Source organism: Giraffa tippelskirchi, chromosome 14, assembly GCF_054371585.1.
Source record: "Giraffa tippelskirchi isolate mGirTip1 chromosome 14, T2T-mGirTip1v1.2.pri, whole genome shotgun sequence".
NCBI classification, from domain to species: Eukaryota; Metazoa; Chordata; class Mammalia; order Artiodactyla; family Giraffidae; genus Giraffa; species Giraffa tippelskirchi.
In genome coordinates, this window is record NC_137288.1 from 60,758,560 (window position 1) to 60,786,080 (window position 27,521).

Below are 27,521 nucleotides of genomic sequence, written 5' to 3' on the forward strand. Positions count from 1 at the left end.
TTAGTGAATTCTAGCATAGGACGGACGAAGTGCGCTTCGGCGCTGGCAATGAGTGACAAAAGGAACGAGGATAGGTCTGAACAGGACCTGTTGCTCCAGACTGGTTTCCCCACACAGATCTCCCAGACAGGGGCGCAGACACCGGCGAGGAAGGGGCGCGGGGCTGCTCGGGAGGTTTTCCTTTCCGCGGGCAGGAGCGGGACTGGTTCCAGGTCTCCGCGGGGTTACTTGAAGTCGAAGGTGCAGTCTGGCTGGAAGCCGGCGGATGGCGGTGCGCAGCCTGCCGCGGCGCTTTCTCTCTCCTGCCTCCTTGGTTCTCCCGAGGGCTGTGGAGGCGCAGTCGCTCCGGAGTCGTCCTGGCCGCCGGCGGCCGAGGGTCCTGGGCTCAGCCCCGGACCCCTGCCCCAGATGCAGGCTAGAGGGGAGGTCGCCGCCCTAGGTCCCGGGGTTCCGGGCGCGGAGCTGGAGCCGGCACCGGCGGGAGGACCAGGGACGCACTCAATGAAGGGAAGAAGAGGAGGGCAAAATGAGGACGGAGAGGAAGAAGCTGCCTCATTCCCCTCGATAGAGGGTGGCTCGCCTCCGCTCCGACACTTGGCACTGGTTGCGAGTCTGAGATCCCCAAGCCTGGCTCATTGTTTCCTTAGGGGAGTGTCGCCTGGCGTCCCTCTAGTCTTCCAGCCCCAGGTATGAGAGCGCCTACCACGCGGCAGGCACCGCACCCAGCGCTGTTTGTATTATCCTCTCTGCGTGTGTTGGTCGCTCAGTCGTGTCCAACTCTTTGCGACCCCATGGACAGTAGCCCACCAGGCTCCTCCCGTCCATGGGATTCTCCAGGCAAGAATACTGGAGTGGGTTGCCATGCCCTTTTCCAGAGGATCTTCCGACCCAGGGATCGAAACCCGGTCTCCCACATTCACCAGCTGAGCCACCAGGGAAGCTCAGATGGTATTATCATGGATCTTTTAATTTCCGCAACATCCCTAAGCGACAGGAACTGTTCCTACCGGTGTATTGGGGAGGAAGGAACGGCTTTGGGGGAGTCGCGTGGCTTACCCCTGGTTCTGTAGCTAGTGGCGAAGCGAGGACTCTGAGAGGGGTCAGAGCGATCCTGTCACCCGGGCTACAGCCAGCAGCCTCTTAGCTCTGCCGGGTTATTGTCGGATCACGCCGTCTGCACCTGTCACGGGCCTCGCTCGCAGCAGGAAAGGGAATAAAGAAAGACCACAGGGTGACCAGGTGGCTTTTCTCCATTCGAACCGTTGTCCCGGGGCGAGGAGAGAGCATTGCGCGCGCGCGGACGGCTTTGCGCCTTGGAGAGCACAATCTTCCTTCTCCAGGGATCGGGATCGCAGAGGGAGTAGGGCTATGGGGCAACGACTCCCCTGGGGCTGCAGGGGGTGGCGGAGAATCTAGGGTCCGGGAGTGGGCACTGGGAAAAAGTAGAGTGGTGAGAATGCGGCTGCCCCGGGAGCCGGCTGGGGAGGAAACAAGCCTGCGCTTGCGGAGCGTCCACGCGGTGGGTGTGCGGCGCTTTCATTCAAACTTTGGGGAGTCTTTGGTTCTGGCGTCAGCGAAGGTGTGACCAATCAGAGCCTGGGGACGGGAATAAATTATGCAAATCACTATCTGGCGATGGATCAGATGACTCCCAATACTTTTAAAAACTACCTCGCCGGGAGCTCAGTGGGTGACAGTGGCGAGCCCTGGCTTCCTGGGCAGGCGGCACGAGAGAGGGTAGATCTGGTTCTGGTTCAAGCCCCTTCACACTTCCCCCACCACCCCGCGGCTGAGTTTAGCCGAGTTTTCATCTTCCACCTTCTCCATCTTCAGCTGTCTAAGGCCACCGCTCTCTCTGGTGAAGAGAGGGCTGCCCACTTCGGGTCTCACAGGCTTGGACCGCTGGAAATTTCGGAGGTGTTTTTTGTCTTTTTTTTTTTTTTTAATCTTTTTAAAAGTCCCATTTTGGAGAAGGGGGTGCGGGGCGTTAAGGATGAGAAACACCGTTCTCCAGCTCTGCCTGTGGAGCGCCTATTGTTGCTTTGCCACGGGAGACCCCGCACCTCGTGGTCCAGAGGGACGGCTGCAAGGTAACGTGCACTTATTTTATTACCACCCCCACAACTTCTTTTCTGGGCCAGGTGCCCTCTGTCTTGCCCACCCTTCTTCCTCGATCCTGCAGCATCCTTCTTGCTTTCCGCCTGCGCTGTCCATTCGCTCCTCCTAATTAGTCTTGCAGTTCACTTGTTCCTCGGCGCTTCTGACCAGGGCATCCCAGAGCCGGCCGGCTGCTGGGTGCGCTTGCCCGCGTTCGGTCCGGCTCCACCCCTTTGCCGTTAATATGCACCCTTATCGAAGCTGTCCAGTCTGCAGAGTTGGCTGCCAGCAGCTCTTTAACCTTGCCCTCCTCTTTGAACCTGCGGGTTTTCGAGGCAAGAAGGTTGTTGGAAAGAGCTCTGTCATCTGGCGCTCTTCTTTTTAATCTCGGCTAGATGCTTTGAAAGTTAGGGTGTCAGGGTAGCTGACTCTGCTTTGAGTAGTGCTTTCCGGGAGGATTTGGTGGGTAATTTGTGCAGAGAACCCCAGGCTGCCAGCCTCCTCCTCCCCAACAGTCTTTCCAGCCTTTGCTCTTCCTCTTGCTACCTCTCTTCCTTCCAGCTGCCAGCTTTTCTTTTTCAGTCTCTTCTATTGGAAGAAGCATGCCCTGGAGGAGCTAGGGGAGGGTCACCCCGCAGGAGTACCAGGTCAATTGGTTAAGCAGAGTAGAGTGGGGAACCCCTGAACCATATCCTATTGGCTCATCTTCTACTATCCTGTTGAGATTGGGTCAAATGATGTTGGTCCATGTTGCTCATGTATGAGCGGGAGGGTTAATTTGAATGAATGGAAAAATTACTTAACATGTTCCCAACTCTAGTATAGTTGAACCAGAGTAGGTTGCATCTCTAGTTCCTCTCCTGTAAAATGCTAACATTCCTTTCTACTTCTATGTTCTGTGATTCTAAGTATTTGGGGGCTATTTCCTTCATTCAAATAAGTCAGGCACCCTTTATTTGCCAGGCACCCTTCTAGGAGTGGGGCTTCCCAGGTGGCACAGTGGTAAAGAATCTCCCTGCCAATGCAGGAGCCACAGGCGACATAGGTTCGATCCTGGGTCGGGAAGATCCCCTGAAGGAGGAAATGATGATCCACTTCAATATTCTTGCCTGGAAAACCCCATGAACAGAGGAGCCTAGTGGGCTAGAGTCCATGGGGTTGCAGAGTCGGACACGACGGAGCAACTGAGCACACAGGCTTTTAGGATGATACAGCAGTGAACAAAACAAGTGTAAACCCGTACCCCCAGGGATCTTGCATTTCAGGGATGGGAAGATAGTCAGTCAACTACTTAAAACATAGAAATAGTGTTCAGCGTTGTGGAGCAAAATAAAGGAGAGGAAGAAGGTACAGAGGGCTGGAGGGAGAAGGTGGTGTAGCGTTAGTCTGTGACCAGATTTCCCTCACTGAGGAGCTGACTTCTGAGCAGGGAACTGGAGGAGAGGAGAGGATGAGCTTGGGGACATCTGGATGAAGGACGACTATGAAGTCCCAGAGGCTGAAGTGATGCAGGCTGGAAGTAGTAGAAATGAGCTAGAGAACTGTGGGGTCAGAGAGAGCTAGGTGTTAAAGTGAACCTTTTATGTTCACCTTATATGGGTTTATCCACAAGTCAGTGCTGGGAAGCCAGCAGACACTCTTTGCCTTTTCCCTAGACTTCCCATCTGGTCTCTAGGAATGGCTATCTGGGTGGAAACTGGGAGATTTTGAACAAATTATGTCCATGGTTCAAATTTCTGCCAGTTGGGACTTTTGTTCATTACTTTAATGACAGAGTTCTGCTCTGTGTATTTAGTTGCATTTTCTGGAACCTTATCCTTTTTACATCTGGTACATTGTCCTCCCCCCTTGGCCTCTCCACCACCAACCCCTCTACCACTCTAGCCTCCCTTTCCATGACTCCATTTGGTTTTTTGTTTCTTTCTTTTTAACTCTGGGATGATTAAGCTCCTGGTATGGTCATGTGGTCCATTTTCCCTCGATGTCTGGGTGACTGGACAGTTTGATTGTCTAATTTCCTAGTCTGTTATCAGGGGTGGTATCCTGGATGATTAGAACAGGGCTAGATGGAGTTCATTTATGACCTTCTGAAATAGCATGGAGATGACAATGCATGCGTCTTAAGTCACTTCAGTTGTGTCCGACTCTTTGCGGCCCCATGGACTATAGCCCGCTAGGCTCCTCTGTCCATGGGATTCTCCAGGTAAGAATACTTGAGTGGGTTGCTGTGCCCTCCTCCAAGGGATCTTCCTGACCCTGGGGTCGAGCCCTTATCTTCTACATTGGCTGGTGAGCTCTTTACTATTAGTGCCACCGGGGAAGCCCCAATGATGACAGTGCTTATGGTCTTGGGACCACAAGTAACACGGGCTATGTTTTGAAGGAGGGTCATCTCCTAGATAGCGCTGTGTGTGTGTGTGCACGGTGGAGCTGAAAGGAGAGGTTTTGCTGCTCTTACAAGCTTCTCTGTGGCTTCAATAATTTATTTAATAAGGTAAAAAAGTGTCTGGCACCTGTCTGATACTGCAAGAAGCGCTGAGGGTGCATGAGGTGTTTGGGGTAAGTGCTGGAATTGACATGGGAGCAGTAGGGAAGCCCAGTGTATAAAAGGTCAAAGTTCCTTACCTTCAACTCCAAAATCTTTCAAAACTGAAAAATTTGACCGGTAACTTGTTTGGCAGCAAGACCTGGCCTTACCTAACCCGAATTCTTACACATTTGGCATCCAAAACTGACCTGAACCAACAAGATGGTCTTTAAAATCTTTTTCTTTTTTTTCACCCTTGAGTATGAGTAGTCATGGATTTCCTTACAGAAATGTTATTGGTGTGTTTGATGAATGAGGACTGCCCCCAAACCCTATATATGTATACATTTTTTGTGTCTCTCTCTCTATATATATATCATAATACCTGTATAAAATCTGAAAATTTCTGAATTCTGAAATGCAAGTCTGTGTGAAAGTGTAGTTGCCCAGTCGTGTGTGACTTTTTGAGATCCTGTGGACTGTAGCCCACCAGGCTCCTCTGTCCATGGGATCTTCCAGGCAAGAATACTGGAGTGGGTTGCCATTTCCTTCTCCAGTAATGCAAGTGGTCCCAAGCATTTCAAGAGAAGAATTGAGGACCCGTTCTCTGAAATTAGTAACTTGAGGGAAGGGAAGAGAGCTCGTTTGGATTAGAAAGAAGAAAGAAAGATAAAAGAGACTTATTTATTTCAGATTCACCGTCATTGATGTGTGTGTTTGTGTGTGTTAGTCACTCAGTTGAGTCCGACTCTTTGCGACCCCATGGACTGTAGCCCGCCAGGCTCCTCTGTCCATGAGATTCTCTAGGCAAGAATACCGGAGTGGGTTGCCATTCCCTCCTCCAGAGGCTTTTCTCAACCCAGGAATGGAACCCTGGTCTCCTGCATTATGGAGACCCTCTGGGCTACAGTAGGAAGTCCTACAGTTGTCGATACTAGTGACTAATTAACACTCTTAAATATTGGTGAGGTTCGCCTTTTATAACATCTTTGTAACTCTTCTGTGAGATGAGAAGGAAACATTCAGCAGATGTAAAAGCTGAAACCCAGAGGGGTTAAGTAATTTGCTCAAGAGTGAACTAGAACTGGACCCCAGAGCTCTCACCACCCAGGCCTGCTAGTTATCTGCACGCTCTGTTCTTTCTCCCCAGATGAGTTCAACAAATCCAGGGTTGTACCGACTGCTGCCAAACCCCCTGTGAGATTTAACCTCCGCACCTCGGAGGACCCAGAACACGAAGGATGCGATCTCTCCCTTGGCCACAACCAGCCCTTTGAGGACTGTGGCTTCAACGTGACAGCCAAGACCTTTTTCATCATTCACGGATGGACGGTGAGCCGGGGGAGGTAGCTCTCCGTCTCTACACGGGATTTGGTTTCCTTTGTTTTGGTCAATTAAAAAGCATACTGGTGTTTCCAGATTCCTCTCTTTCTCCCCCTCTTTGCTTGTGGGCTGCTTGTATTTCAGACAGCTGTGAAGAATGTAACGGGCACTTCGCTGAAGGGGCAATCTGGACTCCAGCAGGGTGGTATTTAACGCTGGCACGCAGCGGGCTTTCAGAAAGTGGCTCTCCTGAGGGCAGTAGCCCAGCTCCACTGACTGGCTCTTAAGGGGCCCTCTAATTACACTTAATTACATTGGTCAACCACTGCCTCACGGGGGCCAGCCCTTTGCGAGAGCTCAGCTGAACTGAAGCAACTCGACTGGCTCAGAGAGTCTGTGAGGAGCCAGCTGGCCTGGCTGGCTGGTCCTGGTTGGCACGGTGCCCTCCTGTTTGCATAGAGATGGTTCCATTTAAAGGCACTGGAGTCTTTCTATGCCCTCGCTGAGCCTTTCACATTGAAAAGTCCATAACAAACTTCGAGAAAAAAAGGGCTTTAATGCTTGGCCTCAGAAGCTTTGGACCAGTGAGGGATTTATCCATTCATCTAATGACAGTCTGTAGGAAAATGGCACTGTTAAGTGAGGAGGTTTCTGCCTGGACTAATTGGGAGGGGACGTTCTTCCCCTTAATGATGAGAAATCCATATCTATTACATGCTTGCTGGGTCTTTAGGTCTATCACCAACTGTTGGGGTCAGGCCTGGCTAGGGGGTGTTATGGAGGCACCTTTGTACCGAATGCAATCGAAGGGATCATTAAGGGCCTGTCCGTCCATCCTCACCTCGCAGCCTATGATTAGAATCATGCATTTGGATCTTTTAAAGGCCCCCCCTGTCAAAACGCAAATACAAACTGCCTGCAACTGACAAATGCATTCCAGAAAGTTCTTTTGTAATCTGTTTGGAACTTGGAACAGCAATTTCCCGTAGAAGCAAGATTGTAAATGCCCTTTGGGCTCCCAGGCCAGGCACAGGAAATCTATTTATCTAATAATGCACTCATGGATAGGTTTACAACTGGACCTAATCACCATTTACACTTTGTTTCTGTGGGGAAATGTGCTCTGAGTTCTAATTTGGGATTCCAGCAACAGATCTTCCCTCCTCTTGGGTCAAGAGGGATGGCAGAGATGGGTTGTGGCAAGGGGTCATTTGTTAACTCGGCATTTGCCTAAGAGAATCTCCTTGCATCTCTGAGAAAGAAACTAATTCTCCAGGGCAACCCTTCTCAGCTGCTTTTGAATGCTGGACCAGGTCACTTACTTGCCTGACTGTGACAGGGACTTAGGCTAACCTCAGGTCGGCATGGCCACCAGCATGTATCTCATAGCAGCCCTATTGTTCAGTGGGTCAGCAACACAGGACACCAGCTCGGACATTTTCGATGGGAAAAACTGGAGACGTCATCAAGGGCAATGGAAGACAATCACCCACGTAACAACCCTGACTGTGGCTGGCCCCGCTCATGGGCAAATGTTGGTGCCTGGGGGACCAATGTGAATGTTCCATGGCTGGGGAGAGGGGTCATGAAACTGAATTCCATATTCACTAGTATTTTTCAAACCCAGAAAAAGAATTTTTTTTAAAAAGTCCTGTTTTCTCTGCAGATGAGCGGCATGTTTGAAAACTGGCTGTACAAACTGGTGTCAGCCCTGCAGACAAGAGAGAAAGGAGCCAACGTCGTGGTGGTGGACTGGCTCCCACTGGCTCACCAGCTTTACGTAGATGCGGTCAATAACACAAGGGACGTGGGACACAGCATCGCACAGATGCTCAACTGGCTTCAGGTAACAACGGGACTGAAGAGAATCATCTCCTTTTCTGAGAAGGATCTTGAATCTGAATCCTTTTAGGAAACACAGATCAGATTATTACAGTGAACCGAGAATATCTTTGAGATTCAAATTTTTACTGAATTAAGTATCACTTGAAATATTTTGGAAGCTGGAACTTTTAGAAAGCTTTCTAATTATTGACTCATTTCTGGATTTTTCCTGTTACTTTGCTTGCAGGAAGAAAATTTGCCTTCTGGGTCATTACTTGCTGATGCCTTCAGAAGCTTGTAATCTTCTTAAAAATTTTTTAAAGTAATTAATTTCGGCTGTGCTGGGTCTTCATTGCCGCACGCACTTTCTTTAGTTGTGGTGATCAGGGGCTTCTCATTGCGGTGGCTTCTCCTGTGGGGGCTTCCCTGATGGCTTAGTGGTAAAGAATCTGCCTGCAAGGCTGCAGACGTGGGTTCGATCCCTGGGTGGGGAAGATCACTTGGAGGAAGAAATGACTACCCACTCCAGTTTTATTGCCTGGGAAATCCCATGGACAGAGGAGCTGTCGGGTTTCAGTTGTTGGAGCACATGGACCCAGTAGTTGTGGTTCCCGGACTCCAGAGCACAGGTTCAATAGTTGTGACACACGGGCTTAGTGGCTCCGAGGCATGTGGGATCTTCCAAGATCAGGGATGGAACCCGTGTCTCCTGTGTTGGCAGGTGGATTCTTTACCATTGAGCCACCAGGGAAGCCTAAGAGCTTGTAATCTTAAATACCTACTGAGGTCTGCTCTTATTCTGAAGGGTGGCTGGGCTGAGGGTGGGGAGGGTTGGTTCAAACAAATGTAACCTAATGTCTTGCATAAAATATATGTGGAAAACAGATCTTGAGGTTGTACATTTTCTTTTATAGGTTAATGATTTGCCTGGGCTCAGTGGACTTAATGGGAGGCAGGGGTACACTGACGGAGTGACTCAATTATCTGGGCAATTCCAACCTGATCTTCCTTTAGAAGCCCATGAATCTGAAGAATTGTGGCAAAATTCTGGTCAGGATTCTCAAACAGTCCTCAGTGCTCTGCTTAGGTTGTTTAGTTGGGCTTGGTTCCTGAGCCATGGGGTCAAATCCCCCCTCACCCCCATCACCAAGCGCCTTCCCTGTCAAGGTCCGATGCTTCGACTCTGGGATCCCAGGCAGGCTGGCGATGAGGAGGTGGGCAGCTCCTGGGCCTAAGAGAATGGGCAGGGAGCACCCTGCTGCAGACTGTGTCTGGCATTCAGTCTCCAGTGTGTCTGGTGGCTTTGACCTCCGCATTGCCACCCCTCCCCACCTTAGACACTGCCAGAAACGTGTAGGGGAAGGGCCCTCATAGCTCAGTTGGTAAAGAATCTGCCTGCAGTGCAGGAGACCCCGATTCGATTCCTGGGTAGGGAGGATCTGATGGAGAAGCGATAGGCTACTCAATCCAGTATTCTTGGGCTTCCCTTGTGGCTCAGCTGGTAAAAAACCCACCTGCAATGCAGGAGACCTGGGTTGGATCCATGGGTTGGGAAGATCCCCTGGAGAAGGGAAAGGCTGCCCACTCCAGTATTCTGGCCTGGAGAATTCCATGGACTGTGTAGTCCATGGGGTTGCAAAGAGTCCAACACAACTGAGTGACTTTCACTTTCAGGTATGCAGCTTCTAGTCACAACCTGCACCCTGTCCCTGGTGCATGGTGACTGAAGTACCACCAAGTCTTTTCCACCTCCCCTTACCTGGCTGTGTCCCATCCGTGTTGCCCTGCCAGCACTACCAGCCACCTCGGGGCTCTCTGTCCCCTCCCTGATGTGACTGACTGGTTGAATTGCTGGCGACCTGTGGGCTCAGGAGCACCCTCCTCACTCCTACCCTTCTGTGGCTTTCTGCAGGGGAAGGAGGACTTTTCTCTCGGGAATGTTCACTTGATCGGCTACAGCCTCGGAGCTCACGTGGCTGGGTACGCGGGCAACTTCGTGAAAGGCACAGTGGGCAGAATCACCGGTAAGCGTGGCTCCCTCACTTGGGGCTGCTCCCGGGGCTCCCTTCCAGAGCCCTTGGAAAACTGAACTTGTGCAGGACTTCAATATATGAAGCAGATAGAAGGGATGTTCTGGTCAAAGCTGGGTATGTGTGAATAGTGTTCACCTTGTTATTTGAGCCTCCTCCTTCTTGGGAGGAATCTCTGGGTCCCCAAGCACTAGGGAGCATGCTTGGAAAACCACTGGCTTAGTGCCAAGGGTGAGGAAGCACCCAGACAGCTAAAGAGACTCAAGAGCAGCCCTGGGGTGAAGCCTGGCGTGCAAGCTCTGGCGCTCACTTTCAGTCTCTGCTGTCATGCGCCACGAGCTCAAGGAAAAGGAATGAGTGGTGGGTTGTGGTTTGAATTCTGCCTCCAATTTCTATTTCATTCACCAGCAGCCTCTTTCCAGAGTTTGGTTGGTGTTACTTATTAGTGATAATTACCTGTTTAAAATGCGTGGTTAAACTTCGTCCTTAAAGAAACCTTTCTGATAGTGGTACCCAGATTGGCAAAAGAAAGTTGAATTTTCCATCTTAGTGAGTTGTTTTTTTTTTTTTTTTTTAAGTGAAAGTAAGTTGATTTAGAGTGATACACATTCCATAGGCAGAATTGGTGACCTTCTGATGTGAGAGTTTGATTTAAATATTTACATCATCTAGTGATTGGGAAAAGTGGGAAGGACTCTCTTTCCCATTCGGGGGCCCCTGAAACACATACGCAGAACTTCCTCTAGGAGAAAATCAGAGGCAAATTTGTTGCCCTAAATTTTTGTCCTCCTGCCAGCATTCTTTTGTTAGTTTTCCCTCCCTGCTTCCCCTACACCTCCAACACATTAAGGGCCCAACTGGTCACCCAGAAGGAAAGAGTTAATCATTTCCTTCCTGGCAATGTGTATTCATTTTGAAACAGAACTCAGGCAGAAGGGAGTCCTTAGCTAAACAAAGATTTAGTAAAGGTAGAGTTTCAACAAGCCAGCGGGGTACATTTGAAACTATATAGAGGGACTTCCCTGGTGGTCCAGTGGCTAAGACTCTGTGTTCCCCATGCAGGGGGCAGGGGTTCGATCCCTGGTCAGGGAACTAGATCCTGCACGCTGCCACTAAGACCTGGTGCAGTCACATTTGTGAGGTTTAGTAGCCCCCTCAAATCATCGTCCCCGGGCTTAAGTCTAACGAGCACATACATGCATACACACACACACATACACACTCCTTTCGATCCAACTGTTTGATCCAGCATAACTTGAGAGCTTCACTTTTGATTATCAAGTCAACGGGGCCTGAACTGTCCAATGGGCAGTGTGGCCACACGTGACTACTCAGTAACCCCTGGCTGGAGCAAAGCCCGTGGGCCTCGAGCGCCTCTGGGTTCCATTGTCTGCGCGCCTCCTTCTCGCCCCCAGGAGAGGCCTGGTGTTGCGGAGCCCGGCCAGCTGTGCGCAAAGGCAGCACACACAGCCCCCACCAGGGCTCCAGGGCCAGTGTCCTTGGCAACGGAGACAGACGGCAGAGCCTCCCTCTCCCTGTCTCTGAATCTGAACTGGGATGGGGCTTGTAGGAGGGTTCCGGTTCCTTCCCCCTGCCTGTCTGGGTGGGAGCTGCTGAGATGCGGGCTTCTTGGGCAGAATGCTGATCAGTGCTCCGGGCCGTCTGCGGGGAGCGTGGGGGCCAGCTTGTCTGGAGCGCGGCCCCTTCTCTGCAGCCTCTCTCTGTGGAGCGGGGCCCCGGGGCGAACATGACAAGAAGGAGTGGCCTCTGTCCAGTTGCCAGGCAGCACCTCAGGGGGCATTTGGCCGACCTGACGCATGTTGCCGTGCATGTCTGATGGGGAGGCCTGTGCCCTCTCCTCACCCCTCAGACTTCCCATGGGCCTGGGAACCGGGCGGTCCTGATTGGCAAGAGGACCAGAGACGGCAGCTTGTGTGGAGTCCAGAGGCCAGGGAGGCTGCTGCACAGAGGCCAATAAGGGTCCTTAGCCTGGGCCTGCAGGGAGTAGCTGAACCCCAGTCTTGCTTGGATCAGAGAACTGTGGACTTGGGGTCTGCTGGAGTTTTACCCTCTTAGGCTTCTGAAGGAATTCGGTGATCCACTAGGGAAGAGGTCATATGTTTCTAATTGTACTTGCATTTTGTTACTTATAAAGAAAGAAGCAAGCAGATTTGTTCATTCATTCAAAAGATATGAACTAAGTATCCACCCTGCAGGCTGTGGGGTAGATATGACCTAATGTCAAGTACTCAGTGTACTTTGTGCCATCTGTAAGCCATATAGCATCCAGGGCAAAGAATTCTTTGGGCTTCATTTTACAGATGGGGAAACTAGGACTCAGTGCTTAAATAACGGGCCCAGTATTTAACACCCTGATGGCAGAGCTGGGATTTAAACCCAGGCCATTGGACCTGCACCTCACCGCTGGGCCATGCTGCTGGTCTCCTGCTGGGAGGGAAACAGTAGTTGTGACAGTTTCCTGGCAGGCCAGGGGGCAGAGGTTTTCCTGGGCGTTATGTGTGTGCACAAAAGTGTGGGTGCACACGCATGCAGGTGTGTGTTCTATTTGCTGGACAGGACACCTTTGGGGGAGTCTGACTGAATGGAAGAGGGGGGGTGATTCTCCATCCCCTCTTTTTGGACTGGATGCATTCACCCTCCCCTTCCTAGTTAAGTAAATTGTGCAAATTTCCCTCAGGGTTTGTGCGCCTTGGCTACGTGTCAGGCAGGGTCAGTCTGGGGAGGCAAAGGCTCAGCCTGCCAGCCAGCCGGCCTTTCGAGAAGCCCCGTCAGCCACCGGCATTCCCCGGGCCCAGCTTGGTTTCCATGGCGCTGACTGTCTGGTGGAGACTTTTGTTCACTGATGCAAGAGCCCCTCCTCTTATTGGCTGCAAAGTAAAATGTTTCTCTTCTTTCTTTCTTTCTTTTTTTTCTTCAGGGCACATGGTGAGAGGCAGGGAGAGGCCGCCTGTGTCAGTACTGGGTCCGTTCAGTTGCTAAAAAGAGTCATCGAGGGCTTCTCAGGGAGGCCACTGCTTTTGTGCCGTCTTTCTTTTAGGTCCTGGGCTAGAGAGGAGCCCCCAGGCAGCCTGGGCTCTCTTTCTGCCTCTGTCATTCATACATTTTTCTAAACTTCTCTTGGAAACTATTTAGAGTTTCAGTTATTACCAGTTCTCGTGAGGAGTGAGTTCCACAGGTTTGCTATCCGCTCTGAACGACAGCTCTGCCTTCCATTTCTCCTAAAATCACCCTCCACAATTCTCACTACGTGCTTCCTGGTTCCATTGCGCTGGGGTCTGGGGAACAGGGTTCTATTACCCATCTCCTGCTCTTACAACTCTATTCTTGGTCATTTTCCTCCCTACCTTGGTGTTTCTAGATCCAGGCTTCTCAGCCTCAGCACTACTCACATTTGGGGCCAGACGGTGCTTGTGTGGGAGCTGACCTGTGCATTGTAGGATGTTTATTGGCATCTTTGGCCTCTGCTCACTAGATGCCAGCAGCTTCTTCTCCCCCTTTTCTCACTTGTGACAACCAAAGATGCCTCCTGACACGGCCAAACGTTGCCAGAGGTCCCCTTGGGAGCAAAACCCGTCCCAGTTGAGAACCGCTGTTCTAGACTAAACAAACCTTCCCCAGTGGCACACAATCTTTTCTTCGCTTTCTCCAGGTCCTCTCTCTCTCTGTCTCTCTCTGTGTATAGGGCAAACAAAGAACCTTCTAAGCTGGGATGAATTCAGCTCTCATAATTACTTGGTAATAGTAGCTAGTGTTTACACTGACAAGCACTTACTCTCTTAATATAGCACATGAACTATATGAATTAAGACATTTGGATTTCATTGTCTAGTTAGTACTGAAGCATGGGAGAAGTTTTTTTTTCCAAAATCTGGTCCACAGACCACTTAGTTTTAGGATCACCTGGGGAATAAGCCTCTCTTTCTGGGTTCTACACCAGACCTACCAATCAGAATCTCTTGGAGGTCAGGGAATCTGCATTTTATGCTTTGCAAATTCTATTTTGGAATGGTTTTACATTCATATGCATGTGTGCTAAGTCACCTCAATCATGTCCGACTCTTTGCAACCCTACAGACTGTGGCCCGCCAGGCTCCTCTGTCCTTGGCATTCTCCAGGCAAGAATACTGGAGTGGGTTGCTGTGCCCTCCTCCAGGAGATCTTCCCAACCCAGAGATTGAACCCACATCTCTTAATGTCTCCTGCATTGGCAGGCGAGTTCTTTATTACTAGCACCACCTGGGAAACCCTTTATAGTCATCTGGTTCCCAGATACTATAAAAGACGGTGAAGTTGTCGCTGTTGTTGCCACTATCTTCACGGTTACTTGCCCTACCCTCTCCCCCAACACACATACACACAGGAAATCTGGGACTTGTGTGTCCTTCCAGAGTTTTTCAAAGTTACACAGTGGAACCTGAATTTGTAAGAAGCTCCCCACAGATATTTGTGCTGTTTTAAATGTGAGAACCAGGGCTCTCTGCAGTGCTGCTTGTCTGTTTGATACAGGATTGCAGGCAAAGGGTTTTCTGCTTGTCTCTGCAGAAGAGAGGAATTTTGGAAGCCTGAAATACGGATCCTCAGTATTTCTGGCGCACCCAACTCTTGCCATTCCACTCCTGGGCCTGACTCATAACTAATGGAAGAGGAAGAGGAAGTCCAGATGCAGATAGCTCAGTTTGGGGAGACTGAGTGTTCCCTCTCGAAGATATAGGTAGCTCAGTCATTCTGTCAAACTTTGTCTAAGATCAAGGTTGTGGAAGGCTCCTAGTGGCAGAACAAATGGGAGGAATGGCTTAGTTTCAGCCAGCCCAAGTTCTTTCTAGAACCGCTTCAGTTCTGACAGTGTATGGGTCCTTGGATCCACGTGTTGGTTGAACTTCGTGACCAGTTTATTGAGTCAGGTGGAGTCTTGAGAAGAAAGCCGGCATTCCCATACAGCAGGCACCACACCGTCCAGGATTCCCAGGGTGCGGATGTCTTCATTCTGCACTCGCAGACTCAGCTATCCATTGGGTCTCAGTGCACCTGACATGGCCGTCTTGGCTCCCCCTTTTGCTGTAGGTTTGGATCCTGCTGGGCCCTTGTTTGAAGGGGCGGACATCCACAAGAGGCTGTCCCCTGACGACGCAGACTTCGTGGATGTCCTGCACACCTACACGCCCTCCTTTGGCTTGAGCATCGGCATTCAGATGCCTGTGGGTCATATCGACATCTACCCCAATGGGGGTGACTTCCAGCCGGGTTGTGGACTCAACGATGTCTTGGGGTCGATTGCATATGGAAGTGAGTTCCTTATTTTTTCTTTTGACTCAATTATTGCATCTCCTCCTGAATCAGCCTGAGCTATTATTGTTCCTGACAACATCCATTTCGTTATTCCCTCTTCTCCCCCCAGTGGCCCTTCAACGGTGTTTACCCTACAGTTCATCATCCTGCAAGCCTATTAACAGTCTTCCCATGGTCTCTGGTCTGCTGTCTTATGCTCTGAGGTCATAGTTATTATTGTTATTCTTTTTATAACAAAAGGAATACATATTTGTTGGGAAAAAAATCAAGCATTATAGAATTGCCTAAAGCAAGAAGTAAAAATACCTCCTCATCTCCCACACCCATTCTTATTTTTATTCTCCAGAGGTAGCCAATATAGATATTTTGTGTGTATCCTTCCAGGCTTTTCGCTTTGCAGGTTTATTTATGTGTGTGCATGCGTGTGTGCGTGTGGTACTTCTCAAAATCACGTTGTCCTGCAGCTTTGCTTTTTCAGTCCTAATATACATTATGGACATTCTTAGACATCAGAGTACATAGATCTATTTACCTTTTTTCTTTTTAAAGGCTGTATAATATTCTTTAGCATGGATGCACCATAATTTAATTTTTTGTAACATTTTAAAGAAGTAAAATCAAGACGCTTTCTCACTCACTAACAAATCTGTCTTCCTGAATGCCTAAGCCTATTCCCAGCAGTCTTGGGTGGAACTGAATTTGCTTCTGAAACTGATGGGCTGGGTTTCTCATTTGCTCACTGCCTTGCATCCTAAGTCTAAGTCTTGGCCCCAGTTGGTTCTCTTTACTCTGATGCTCTGCTCTTTGTATGTCCCACTCTGTCACTCAGTCTTAGGTGGCCCTCTCCCAAGGTTTTATGTAACATCCAAGGAGGCCCTACGGGGCTTGGGGGTTTATGCAAAGGGAGTGCAGCCCTGCCTCAAGTGATCAGGCAGTTTTTAAGTCTGGTGATGTTAATGAGGAAGGAAAGGGGAAGCTTTGCCAAATGTTTCTGAAGGTCCCAGGATTTACTAGAACTATTAGCTTTAGCCTCTGGTTGCAAGAAATAATGATTACTCTGGGTCAGAAAAGTTCAAATTATGCTCCTAACTTTGCAACCAATTGGCTCTGTGACCCTGAGCAAATGACGTCAGCTTTAAGGGCCTGTGGGTCATCATCTCTAATTGAAAGAACTGGACTAGAATGAGGTTGGCAAACATTTTCTTAGAGAGTCAGTTAGTAAATATCTTCAGCTTTGCAAGCCATGCAGTCTTTTTGTTTCAAAACTCTGCTCTGCAGCCATAGCGTGGAAGTAGCCAGAGACCACAGGCAAGTGAACGAGTGTGGCTGTGTTCCAAGAAGCCTTTACCAAAAATGGGACCAGCCTGCAAGGTGTAGTTTGCTGAGCCCTGGACTAGATGGTGTTTAGCATCGGATCCATTTCCAGTATTTTGTGACCACACAGCTCCATCAGGATTTAGTGACTTCTCCTGCACAACTGGTCTTCATCACCCTGTTTAGTGCTTGTCCTGCATACTCCCTTGCTCTTTATTGCTTTGTGTGTATTGGTGCAGTCTTCCTACCTGGAGGGCAAGCAGTTCAGTGGCAGGACTAGCCTTCAGTTCTAAAGAGAGCACAACATGTGTTAAGAATGACACAAACAAGCATACAAATAGTGACATGAAAAGTAGTGGTAACTGACACGTGAGCCCTTACTGATGGAGCAGGCAGATCACCAAGGAGCAGCTCAGTCCTGATGGTCTCCGTCTCCTTCTCTCCCAGCCATCGCAGAGGTGCTGAAATGTGAGCACGAGCGGGCAGTACACCTTTTTGTCGACTCTCTGGTGAATCAGGACAAGCCGAGCTTTGCATTCGAGTGCACGGACTCCAACCGCTTCAAAAAGGGAATCTGTCTCAGTTGCCGGAAGAACCGTTGTAATAGCATTGGCTACAATGCCAAGAAAACAAAGAACAAGAGGAATAGCAAAATGTACCTAAAAACCCGGGCGGGCATGCCTTTCAGAGGTAACTGTCGTCCCTGCCCACCTTGCCCTGGGAAAGGACCTTTTCCCTCCTTCTAAATACCATGCTGTATAACAGGCACATTCCTGCAGTTTGATCAAATCATTGCAAACCAGATTATATCGCGCATGCCCTAGGAAAATTAAGTCTTTAAAAGTAAATGATGGGGACTCCTTTGGTGTTGTGAATTATCACACTATGATTGCAATATCAATAACTCAAAATTCTATCTTGCACTTAGTGTTTCATATTCGTTTTCTCATTTGATTATCAAAATGATCAGAGATAGGCCCAACAGGGGATTGAAACAATATCTCACATTTTTATAACATGTTATAAAACCAAAAGGTTTTGTGGGTATTACATTACATATGAGGAAGTTGAGGTTCAAGAGGTTAATACCTTGTTCCTTAATTCAAGGTCACACAGCTCAAAAGTATCTAGGTGAGAGTCCCCCAAAGTTCTCCCAAACCCCAAGTTCAGGGCTCCTTCTTCCTTTTATTAAAATTTTTAATTGGAGAGATAATTGCTTTACAGTATTATGTTAGTGAATCAGCTATATATATATATATATATATATACATATATACACTTATATATCTCCCTCTTGAGCCTCCCTCCTGCCCTCTCCATCCCACCCCTCCAGGTCATCACAGAGAGCTCCTTCTTCTATATAGCAGTGACCTCTTAGGCCATTGGAAAGAATGAGATCAGAGGGAGGTTAGAGGTTGGGCTGGACCAAAAGGATGTGAGTCCCTAAAAACTCACTGTGATGGGTGACTCACTTTGGGTCAGTGTGTCCTAAGATGACAAGCGAGGCTCACAAATGTCTTTGTTCTGCTGTCTCTGCAGTTTACCATTATCAGATGAAAATCCATGTCTTCAGCTACAAGAGCATGGGAGAAATGGAGCCCACCTTTTATGTCACCCTTTATGGCACCAACGCAGACTCCCAGGTTCTGCCTTTGGAAATGTAAGTCATGGGTTTTCTTTGCTGGGTGCAGGACAGAGAACAAGTGGGAGAGAGTGCGCAGGGGCATGTGAGCACTTGCAGGGGAGAGAGTCTGCATGCCAGGGAGGCCCTGGGTGGTTCCTCCCTCCTGCTTCACACTCTCCCTGGAGCCCTGGGCTCACAACATTTCTGGGAGGGAAGCTCCTGGGATGAATCAGCAGCGTGAGAATCTGCTGGATCAGCTGGGCAGAAACTGCTGTTTCATTCAGACAACACCTGATTCCCGAGGCTTTAGGAAATTTGGAAACTGATACATGTCTTCCGTGGCCCGTTTCCCATTATCTGTGGGAGTGGCACATGGTAATCAGTGTAGACCTGTTGAGCACTTGTAAGGTGCAAAGCGCCCTGCTGAGTAATGCTGAAATTGCCAAGGAATGCAATCAGAGTACTGGCTCTCAGGGCTGGGGCTGCGCGGGGGGGATCAGACTTGTGTGCACACACTCGTGCACACAGATGGGGAGAGGCAGACTTCCCTAGGTGCTGACTGAGAAGGACAGACGGGAAGGGCTGGGAGTTCTGGGGTGGGGGGGAGATGGATGCCCGTGGGCTAAGGGGACAAGACATTGCTGAATGGGGATGTGACTTCTTTGCATTTTTCTCATTTCTGTTCTTTCCTGGTCCTGTCCTCGCGACCCCCCCCCGCCCCCCGCCTCCGCCAGGAAGTCGCCTACATAATGAGATGCTCAGATTCTTGAGCACTGAATAGGAAGCTGGGGTGCTGTGGGTGGTGTTAGCTCTCTGCTCATGTGGGGCACAGCTGAGCTTCCATGCTGGTCCTGCCACCGGGACATGGAGGGAGTGGCAAGGGGGGGGCCTCTTGCGCATTTCTCTCCCATCCATGAGGGGCAAGGGCTGTCACTGTGTCCCCCCGCACGGTGTCTCAGTCTCCAAGTGGTAGGGGACAGAGACTAGCTTTCCTCTCCCCTCGCAGGATGGAGCAGATCGGGCTGAATGCCACCAACACCTTCCTGGTCTATACCGAGGAGGACTTGGGAGACCTCCTGAAGATCAGACTCACGTGGGAAGGCAAGTCCCAGTCCTGGTACAACCTGTGGAAGGAGCTTCGCAGCTTCCTGACCCAGACCCGCAGCTCCAAGCAGGAGCTGCATATCAGACGCATCAGGGTCAAGTCTGGGGAAACCCAGCGGAAGTAAGTGCCTCATGACCCTCCCCCTATCCCGTGTCCACAGTCAGCAGAGGGTGTGTGCCTCTGCAAGGTCCTTTCCTTGGCTAAGCACGTGTGCTAAGGGCGTGCTAAGCCGCTTCAGTCATGTCTGACTCTTTGCGACCCTATGGACTGTAACCCACCAGGCTCCTCTGTCCATGGCATTCTCTGGGTAAGAATACTGGAGTGGGTTGTCATTTCCTCATGCAAGCTTGCACCTTCCATCTTTTCCTATCCAAAGCACGTGGGCAAAACCACAAACACTTCGCAAGGAAGTCTGAATTCCAGATCAGTTTGTGCAACTTGTGCCCTGGTCACGGGCCTTGGGCTGAGAAGGGTGGGCAAGCGGAGGCTGGAACCCAGCACTTGTTCCGTTTGCCAAGCCCTGTGCTGGCCTGGAGGAAGGGGGCTTCTCCTGGACAGGGCACTTTAAAGAGCTGCCTTGGTTTGTTTTAATGTTGTTTAATATGTCACAGTATGAGTTCAAGTACTTTTTTTTGGCTGCACCATGTGGGTAGCATGTGGGATCTTAGCTCCCCAACCAGGGATCAAGCCTGTGGAAGCACAGATTCTTAATCACTGGACCAGAAGTGCTGCCTTGTTAATCTGTTTGCTCTGGGGTCCGTACAACCAGAAGTTGCATGAGGTCTGTGGGGGTCCTGGCTTCCCTGACATCCTATTTTCAGAGCATTCTACCCCTCCTTGGGAGGCTCTGACTCCAGGATGTGGGTGGGGCCCTAACATCAAAGAACAAATATTCCTCTTTGCTACACCAGCTGGCAGTTTCCCCACGTCTGTTAACCAAGTCTAACATGAAAAATCCACACCTTAATCCGCCCCTGAAACATGCCTTGACTCTCTGAGCAGCTTCTGGCTAAGTGGGAACCATGAAGCCTGGAAGACATTTGTCAAGAGAGGAGGGTTTCCTTGGCCAGGCCCTTCAGCCAGGCTCTGGGAGGTCGCTGCCAGCCTTGGGTGGATGGGAAGTAGGCTCCACTCTCTGTACCTCTTCTGGCATTTTCTCCACTGCAGTTCTTCAAGTGTCTCGTTTCCGTCCATCACCTACAGTGCATCTTGGCCATGCAGGGATGGAGGCTTGGGTCACTTATCTGAGTGATTCTGGTCTAGAGACCTGGGCACTGGGGTGTGGTGGGGGTGGGTGCCCGCTGAGGGGGAACTATTAGCACGAAGGCTGTGGTCTAGATAATCATGTGTCTTTCTCTTTCTCTTGATGCTTGGAAGTGCAGCCTGTGCTTATGTGTGGCAGCTGAAAGGTGATCATTTTTTATTTTTGGTGCTTTCTTTTTTTTGCCACATTGTATAGCGTGCGGGATGTTAGTTCCCCCACCAAGGATCGAACCTGCGTCCCGAGTAGTGGAAACGTGGTCTTAACCCCTGGACCATCAGGGAAGTCCTGAAAGATGGAAGCAAATTTAATAAACCACCGAGACTTAACAGATGTGAGCTATTTTTGCATATTGGTTTTAGATATGAGATTTTATAAAGTAAAACATTACAGATGAATCAGAAGTCCCTCTGCCGCCTGACTCCTGCCCTTTCAAACCAATTGTACTAATCTTCCAACATTAACACATGTTAGCGTTTCCCCCTTCATGATGTTTATACTTTCACTACTTCTGTTTGTATCCATGCACAAACTGTAAAATTGTTTTGGTTGCCTCTGAAGTTTACATGAATGGACATATTCCTTTCAAAGTTGCTTTTCTCCATTCAACATAGTTTATGAAATTTATACAACACATATCGATCCCATCTATTCATGTTTAGGCTTCCCACGTGGCTCAGTGGTAAAGAATCTGCCTGCCAAGGCAGGAGCTGCAGGAAACCTGGGTTTGATCCCTTGATGGGAAGATCCCCTGGAGAAGCAAACGGTAACCCATTCCAGTATTCTTGCCTAGAAAATCTCATGGACAGAGAAGCCTGGTGGGCTACAGTCCATGGAGTCGCCAAGAGTCAAACATGACTGAGGGACTGAGCATCATCCATGTTTAATTCCTGTATGTAAGCCATCATTGCACAATAGTTTCACCATTGTTCTGCTGAATATTTATGCTATTGTTACTTTCTTGCAGTCATAAGTAGTGCTGAGATGGCCATCTTGGGACGTTTTCCTTGTGCACATGTTTCAGGGCTTCCTGTGCTATCCTGTGATTAGTTACTCAGTCACATCTGACTCTGCGACCCCATGGACTGTAGCCCTCCAGTCTCCTCTGTCTATGGGAATTCTCCAGGCAAGAATACTGGAGTGGGTAGCCTTTCGCTTCTCCAGGGGATCTTCCCAATCCAGGGATCAAACCCAGGTCTCCTGCATTGCAGGGAGATTCTTAACTATCTAAGCCACCAGGGAAGCCCAAGAATACTGGAGAGGGTAGCCTATCCCTCCTCCAGGGGATCTTCCCGACCCAGGAATCAAACCTGGGTCTCCTGCATTGTAGGCGGATTCTTTACAAGCTGAGCTACCTGGGAAGCCCACGGGCTTCTTGGGGGCATGTTAAGTCACTGGGTTATAGAATAGGTATTTACCAACTGGACTGATATTAATCCCTTTCCAAAGTGCTTGGACTAATTTTTCATCTCAGCCAATGAGTAAAAGTTCTTTTCTTCCCCCTTCTTTGGTGGATATTCTTGCCATTCCATTGGGTGTGACTTGGTCACCTACTGCTGTTTTCATTTGTAGTTTCTGATTGTGAGTGTAGTGGGTGTTTGTGCGCTGTTTGGGTTTCCTGGTAAAGGTTCAGAAGACTGTTCAGAATGTCACTTTTGTCCTACTGGTAAGCATCATGGTCAGATTTACAGGCCATGGGGTCACGCTGACCACATATCACCAAGGCTGGTGGGCTGGAAGTTGGGCTGTACATTATAGCTGAAATAGTTTTGAGACTACTGATTCTTCCTGTGATCTTTGTTGTCTATTTCCTGAATCTTTTCTATTGACTCACAACTGAGTTCCAGTTATGCTTGTCAGTGGGTATTTCTGGACACCATGCTGGAGGGACCTTGAGCGCCTTCACTCAAGGAGTTTATAGGCCACTACAGATACAGGAATCCACAGCTACTCAAGGCAGGATATAATGTGCTAAAACGAGATAACACCTTCGCTGTTAACTCTGTGCCATAAGAAGTAATGACAGTAACAAAAGCAACATTTTTACCAGGATGTGCCAATTCATTAAACTGGGAAGTCAGCAAAGGGTTAGCTTAATAAGGTCTTGAGCAGTCAGAGAGGCTTCAGAGAGGCTATGCCTTGGAAGGCAGGTGGCCGTTCAGATAGACAGAGGGAAGAAGGTGGAAAGGGTGTGATTAAAGGCTGCATAAGCTGAATCATGGGAGACATCAAAGTGAGACTCTTTTGGTGTGCTTGTAGCAGCGGTGGGGAGTTCTGAAGGGTCTTGAGTCAGGATGGGCGAGATGAAAACTTCTCTTTTCTTACTCCATCTGCCTTGGATCCAGAAAGCACCGCATGGCTGATGCACAGCCGTGTCCCTGCGTCTGGAGTTTTGGCTACATCGGTGGTTTCTCTTTCCTTCTAGATTGACTTTTTGTGCAGAAGATCTTGAGAACACCCTTATATCGCCTGGCCAAGAGCTCTGGTTTCACAAGTGTCGGGATGGCTGGAGAATGAAAAATGAAACCAGGTAAGCAGGATGTTCTCAGAGGTTCATGCAGTACCTGTTGACGGGTCCCCAGGTGTAGGCTGGACGTGCGTCCGGGCGCTTGGGACATAGAAGCTAACAAAAGCAGACGAATGTCCCTTCCTCTATGAGGCCGACCTTCCGCTGGAAGGAGATAGATGAATCAGTGTGACAGGATGTTGGACGCTGTAAATGTCCCTTTGCCTATTGTTCTGCTTCACGCTGTGGGTGTCACAGCTGTGGTCCTGCTGGAATGAGGTCTTTCAATGACTAAGTCTCCAAGCTTGGTACCCATGTTGCCATCTTAGATTGAACTTCTGTGTAGTGACCAGGGCCGTGGGAGGTTCCAGGGCTCCTGGTTGCCTTCTAGGCACCAGGGTGGAGTGGGGAGTTGTGGGGAGTAAGGGAGAAGCACAAAACTTGCTCCCTTTTTAAGATTTTCTGGGACCCAGCTTGGTGTGAGTGGATATAAGTAGGCAACTCTCCCCCTTTCTCTTTTCTGGCCATGAGGCTTATGGGATCTTAGTTCCCCAACCAGGGATCAAGCCTGTGACCCCTGCCTTGGAAGCATGGAGTTCTAATCACTGGACCACCAGGGAAGTCCAGCCTTCTCCCTTTCTGAGAAGCAGGAATGCTCAGTGTGCACATCGCTGAATCAGACAAAGGGGTCATCTTGCTTCAGTGGCCCTCTTGCCCCGTGCTGGAGTCTCATTATTGCAGGATTGAGGAAGGCTGATTCTGTGGTATGAGGCAGCGAGTCCATTCAGAAGGGGCCTCAGTCACACACCCTCTGAGCCTAAATGCCTCCTGAGCAGGAGGGAGACTGCCCCCCACTCAGGTCCCAACTCCTGGTCCAGTCAGAGGTACTAAATAACAACACTGCCCAGCACATAGATGCGCCCGCCCTGCGTTTGTGCTTCCATACAGCATCTCATTACTTTGATCAAGTCCACGATTGTGGTACTGTTAACCTTGTGGACAGTTGGCGGACCTGAGACTCAGGGAGGTTAGGTCACTCTTTCCAGGTCCCCCAGTTGGTGACAACAGAGTAAGGATTCGAAGCAGTTGGTTTACTCGAAAACCTGTGTTCTTTCTTGAGCATGGAGGTTCCACTTGCTCAGATGAGTCACTTCGCCTCTATCTGGGTATCAATTATCAAGCAGCGGCACCCATGCCGGGGTCCCCCTGTGATTAGCTGTCTGCCAGCCCTGAGGGTTGAGCTACATCCTGGCTGCTTTGTCTTCTGTTCAGGAGCATCAGCGTGACCACAAACTTGGAGATCACAGGACTTGTGGGATCCTGAAAACTGCTCATTTGACTAAGAGACTCAGTCTAAAGTAGGCTTGTAAGATTTTTCTGCTATGATAATAATGTTAATTCTTCATGTTTGTATTCAAATTCATATCTTTGCAAGTGATTCCACACATTTTATCTTCACTGATTCTTGGAACAGCTATGTAAATTGCACACCCGGGAAGGATTGCTATTCTTATCGTTACTCTTGCATACTTTTTTTTCCCACTCTAGAACTTCCTAACAGTTGAGAATGCCATAATTCTCTTAAAATATCTCTTTGAGAAAACAAGTCATCCTTTCCTTTGCCCTCAAAGGAATAGAAAACCACAGGATCGCAAGTAATACATTAATGCCAGGAAGTGGTGACATCTCTGGACTTGTGTTACACCTTCAGTACTCTCTCTCCGGCAACGGATGCTATTCACCTGCTCACAAAGAAGGAGACTGAGGTTCCAAGAGGCTCCATAGTGCATTAGTGTAGCTGAGACTAGAACCAAGATCTCTTGACTCTGCCTTGCCCCCTTCCTGTCATACTGCAGGCCCTCTTGTGTTTCTAGAGCAAAGCAAAGAGGACTTGGTCGTTCTCCCTGCAGTGGCATGTGTGTGTGTGTGTGTGTGCGCATATACACGTGCATGCTGAAGGTGTGTATTCTGCTAAATATGCAGATGTCAGCACTGAGGTGTAGGGAGCGAGGAACCCAGAGTGGGCTCTCATGTGGTGTTTCTCAAAGCGACTCTGTGGCTTCTTGGGGGAAGGGGAGGAAGGAGCACTCAGGACCCTCTCCATTTGTTCTGAAAGGGTAGAAGGTAAAACAGGCGGAGAGGAGTGGAAGAAAGCTTGGTCTTGTGGTAAGCAGAGGTGCAGAGCTGCGAAGCCAACTAACAACTCCGCTCCCATGTGGTTCCTTTCAGCCCAACCGTGGAGCATCTCTGAGGGTGCCTGCGGGGCCCCCCACCCACCCGACTTCCAAGCACGTGGAGGGACGTTACAGCGGAGGAGCCACTTGATGGGAGGACCCGGATTGGCCCTGTCCCTGGAGCACTGGGAGGAGCCCGCTCGCGGGGCGGCCCTGTGCCTCCCGGGAGGGCTGGGACTTCTCGCCGGAGGGGACCGCTTACTGCCATGCTTGCTGGCCCTGCTGCTGCTCTAGGACTGCTCTCCCTCCAGGTGTGTGAGCAAAGGGCCGCTGCCCTGACCTCTGCACCCACCGGGCTGGTTTCTCAGTGACTGGATGAGCCCCTGGTTCACCTGACAAGGGTCACAGGCTCTGAGCGCCTCTGTGTGGAAGGCTGTCTGCTGCCTGGCCTCACCTGACTTGACTGAGAGGTCTTTGTGCTGGGAGCTGGCTGGTGTCAGGACCTGGGACCTTGTTCACCCAGGGAGGGGAGAGTAGGTCTGGGAGGTGCAGAACCTCTCACTCTTGGGGTTTGATGGGTAACTGGTAATGTGTCCCAGTTATATTTTATTCCATCCTGCTCCCCAACTTCCTCTCTAAAGCACACATCATTGGCTTTCTTATTTTTTCCATTGCTCAGTTTTTGATTAGAAAAATATTTGCTAAGCACTGACAGTTAGCAGGTGGCAGTAGACACCTTAGTAAATTTCTGCAGACCCTTTCCTCATTTGAAGCCTAAAGGGTTTAGGATGTCTAGACGTCCTTCCAGTTTAGATGATCCATGACTATGCACGAGGGGCACTGAGGGGCTATAGGATGTAAGAGTTGGGGACCCTGAGGCTTCAAGTGATTTCTACCTATTTCTTCTTAGTTGACATGTATATTCCCTCAGAGTGATGGCTTTGATCACTAGCAGAGTGTCATACATCTAGGGGACAGAATGGTGACCAATTGCTGGATATGACTGGCAAAATCTCTTCTGTGTAGGAAGATGGGACGGGATTACACATGTCTGTTCATATGGAAACCAGCACACAGCAGATACCAAGATGTAATTAATGCCATCCTTGTTCCTTCTTGAATTATCTTGTTTAAATACCAGTGCCCTTTCTGTGCTGAACTTCTTCTAAAAGCCCCTACTTCTAGATCTTGATTTGAATGAATATACATGATATCTGAGGAATCCTTTTGTAATTTTCAAAAGATTTGAACATGCATCACTTAATTAGAGACTCATAACAGAAGGTGAGCAGGGCAGCTACTATTATCTCTATGTTACAAAACCAAGGCTTAGTGAGGTTCAGCCACGGGCCTGGAATTATATATCAGGTTGGTAGTGGAGCCAGGTGAGGACCCAGACTTCCTGGAGCCAAAGCCCGTGGTATGCACATCTCTACAACTTCACCACTTCTCCTATGGCCATTTCCCACCAACATGCCCCAGATGTGACAAACAAGGAAGGTTTTTCAGAGCCATCCATGAAACCCTAAACCCTTTTATTAATATAGAACTGGGAGGACAGCTGTGCCAAGGGGTTGGGATTTTTATGGATGAATATTATTTGGAAGGAGTTGTGATGGCAGGTGGGGTTGAGGGGAGAGCTATTTTCTCTGTACTTAGGTTTTTAAGTGTTAGTGTTAGTTGTTCAGTCATGTCCGATTCTTTGTGACCCCACAGACTGTAGCCTGCCAGGCTCCTTTGTCCATGGGATTCTCCAGGCAAGAATACTGGAGTGGGTTGCCATGCCCTTCTCCAGGAGATCTTCCCAACCCAGGGACTGAACCTGGATCTTCTGCATTGCAGGTGGATTCTTTACTGTCTGAGCCACCAGGGAATAGCTACCCACTCCAGTATTCTTGCCTGGAGAATTCCATGGGCAGAAGAGTCTGGAGGGCTACAGTCCATGGGGTCACAAAGAGGTGGACATGACTGAGGGACTAACACACTAGGTTTTTAAAGGACATTGTTTTCATCTATATTGTGCCAAAGTTGTATCATTGTTCAATGCCAAACTTCTGAAGACATAACCAGTCAAAGACCTCAATTCAAAGTATTTTCTCAATCCAGTTGTGTGCTTTTCCTGTTGCTTCTGTGACTGCTTTCTAGACAAAGTAAAGTTTGTGTTATGACTGTGCATCCTGGTCACTTTCTGCTCCTGCTTTTGCAATGGAATCTTAGGAATGGAATCCTCAGTGGGTCCTGTATTTATACATTCGGCTAGAAGCCTTATTTGTATATAATGATGCTTTTTTAAATGCTTAGAATGCTATTTATTTCTCAAGTGTATATAATGTATAAAAACAAATATATGGTTAGTTTTTACTTTATGATTAACCGTTTTCAAGATTAAAATTTTTAATAGTAAAATAATAAAAATCTACAAAATTCTT

General features: G+C 49.2%; 1 protein-coding gene across 3 annotated transcripts; it reads left to right on the forward strand.

The window, feature by feature from the left end:
- The first annotated feature begins 215 nt into the window (after nucleotides 1-215).
- LIPG (lipase G, endothelial type) lies at nucleotides 216-27,521 on the forward strand. 3 transcript variants are annotated; one of them, XM_081562002.1, is made up of 11 exons: nucleotides 669-687; nucleotides 1,865-2,090; nucleotides 5,775-5,956; nucleotides 7,614-7,793; nucleotides 9,684-9,795; nucleotides 14,884-15,105; nucleotides 16,870-17,112; nucleotides 17,962-18,082; nucleotides 19,053-19,271; nucleotides 22,838-22,942; nucleotides 25,148-27,521. In XM_081562002.1, exons 2-11 carry the CDS (start codon nucleotides 1,994-1,996, stop codon nucleotides 25,167-25,169), a joined length of 1,503 nt encoding a protein of 500 aa, XP_081418128.1. In that variant the 5' UTR covers nucleotides 669-687; nucleotides 1,865-1,993; the 3' UTR covers nucleotides 25,170-27,521. The 3 variants fall into 3 exon arrangements, with proteins under 3 accessions (XP_081418127.1, XP_081418128.1, XP_081418126.1); XM_081562001.1 differs by lacking the exon at nucleotides 1,865-2,090 and having other exon boundaries at nucleotides 216-687; XM_081562000.1 differs by lacking the exon at nucleotides 669-687 and having other exon boundaries at nucleotides 1,291-2,090.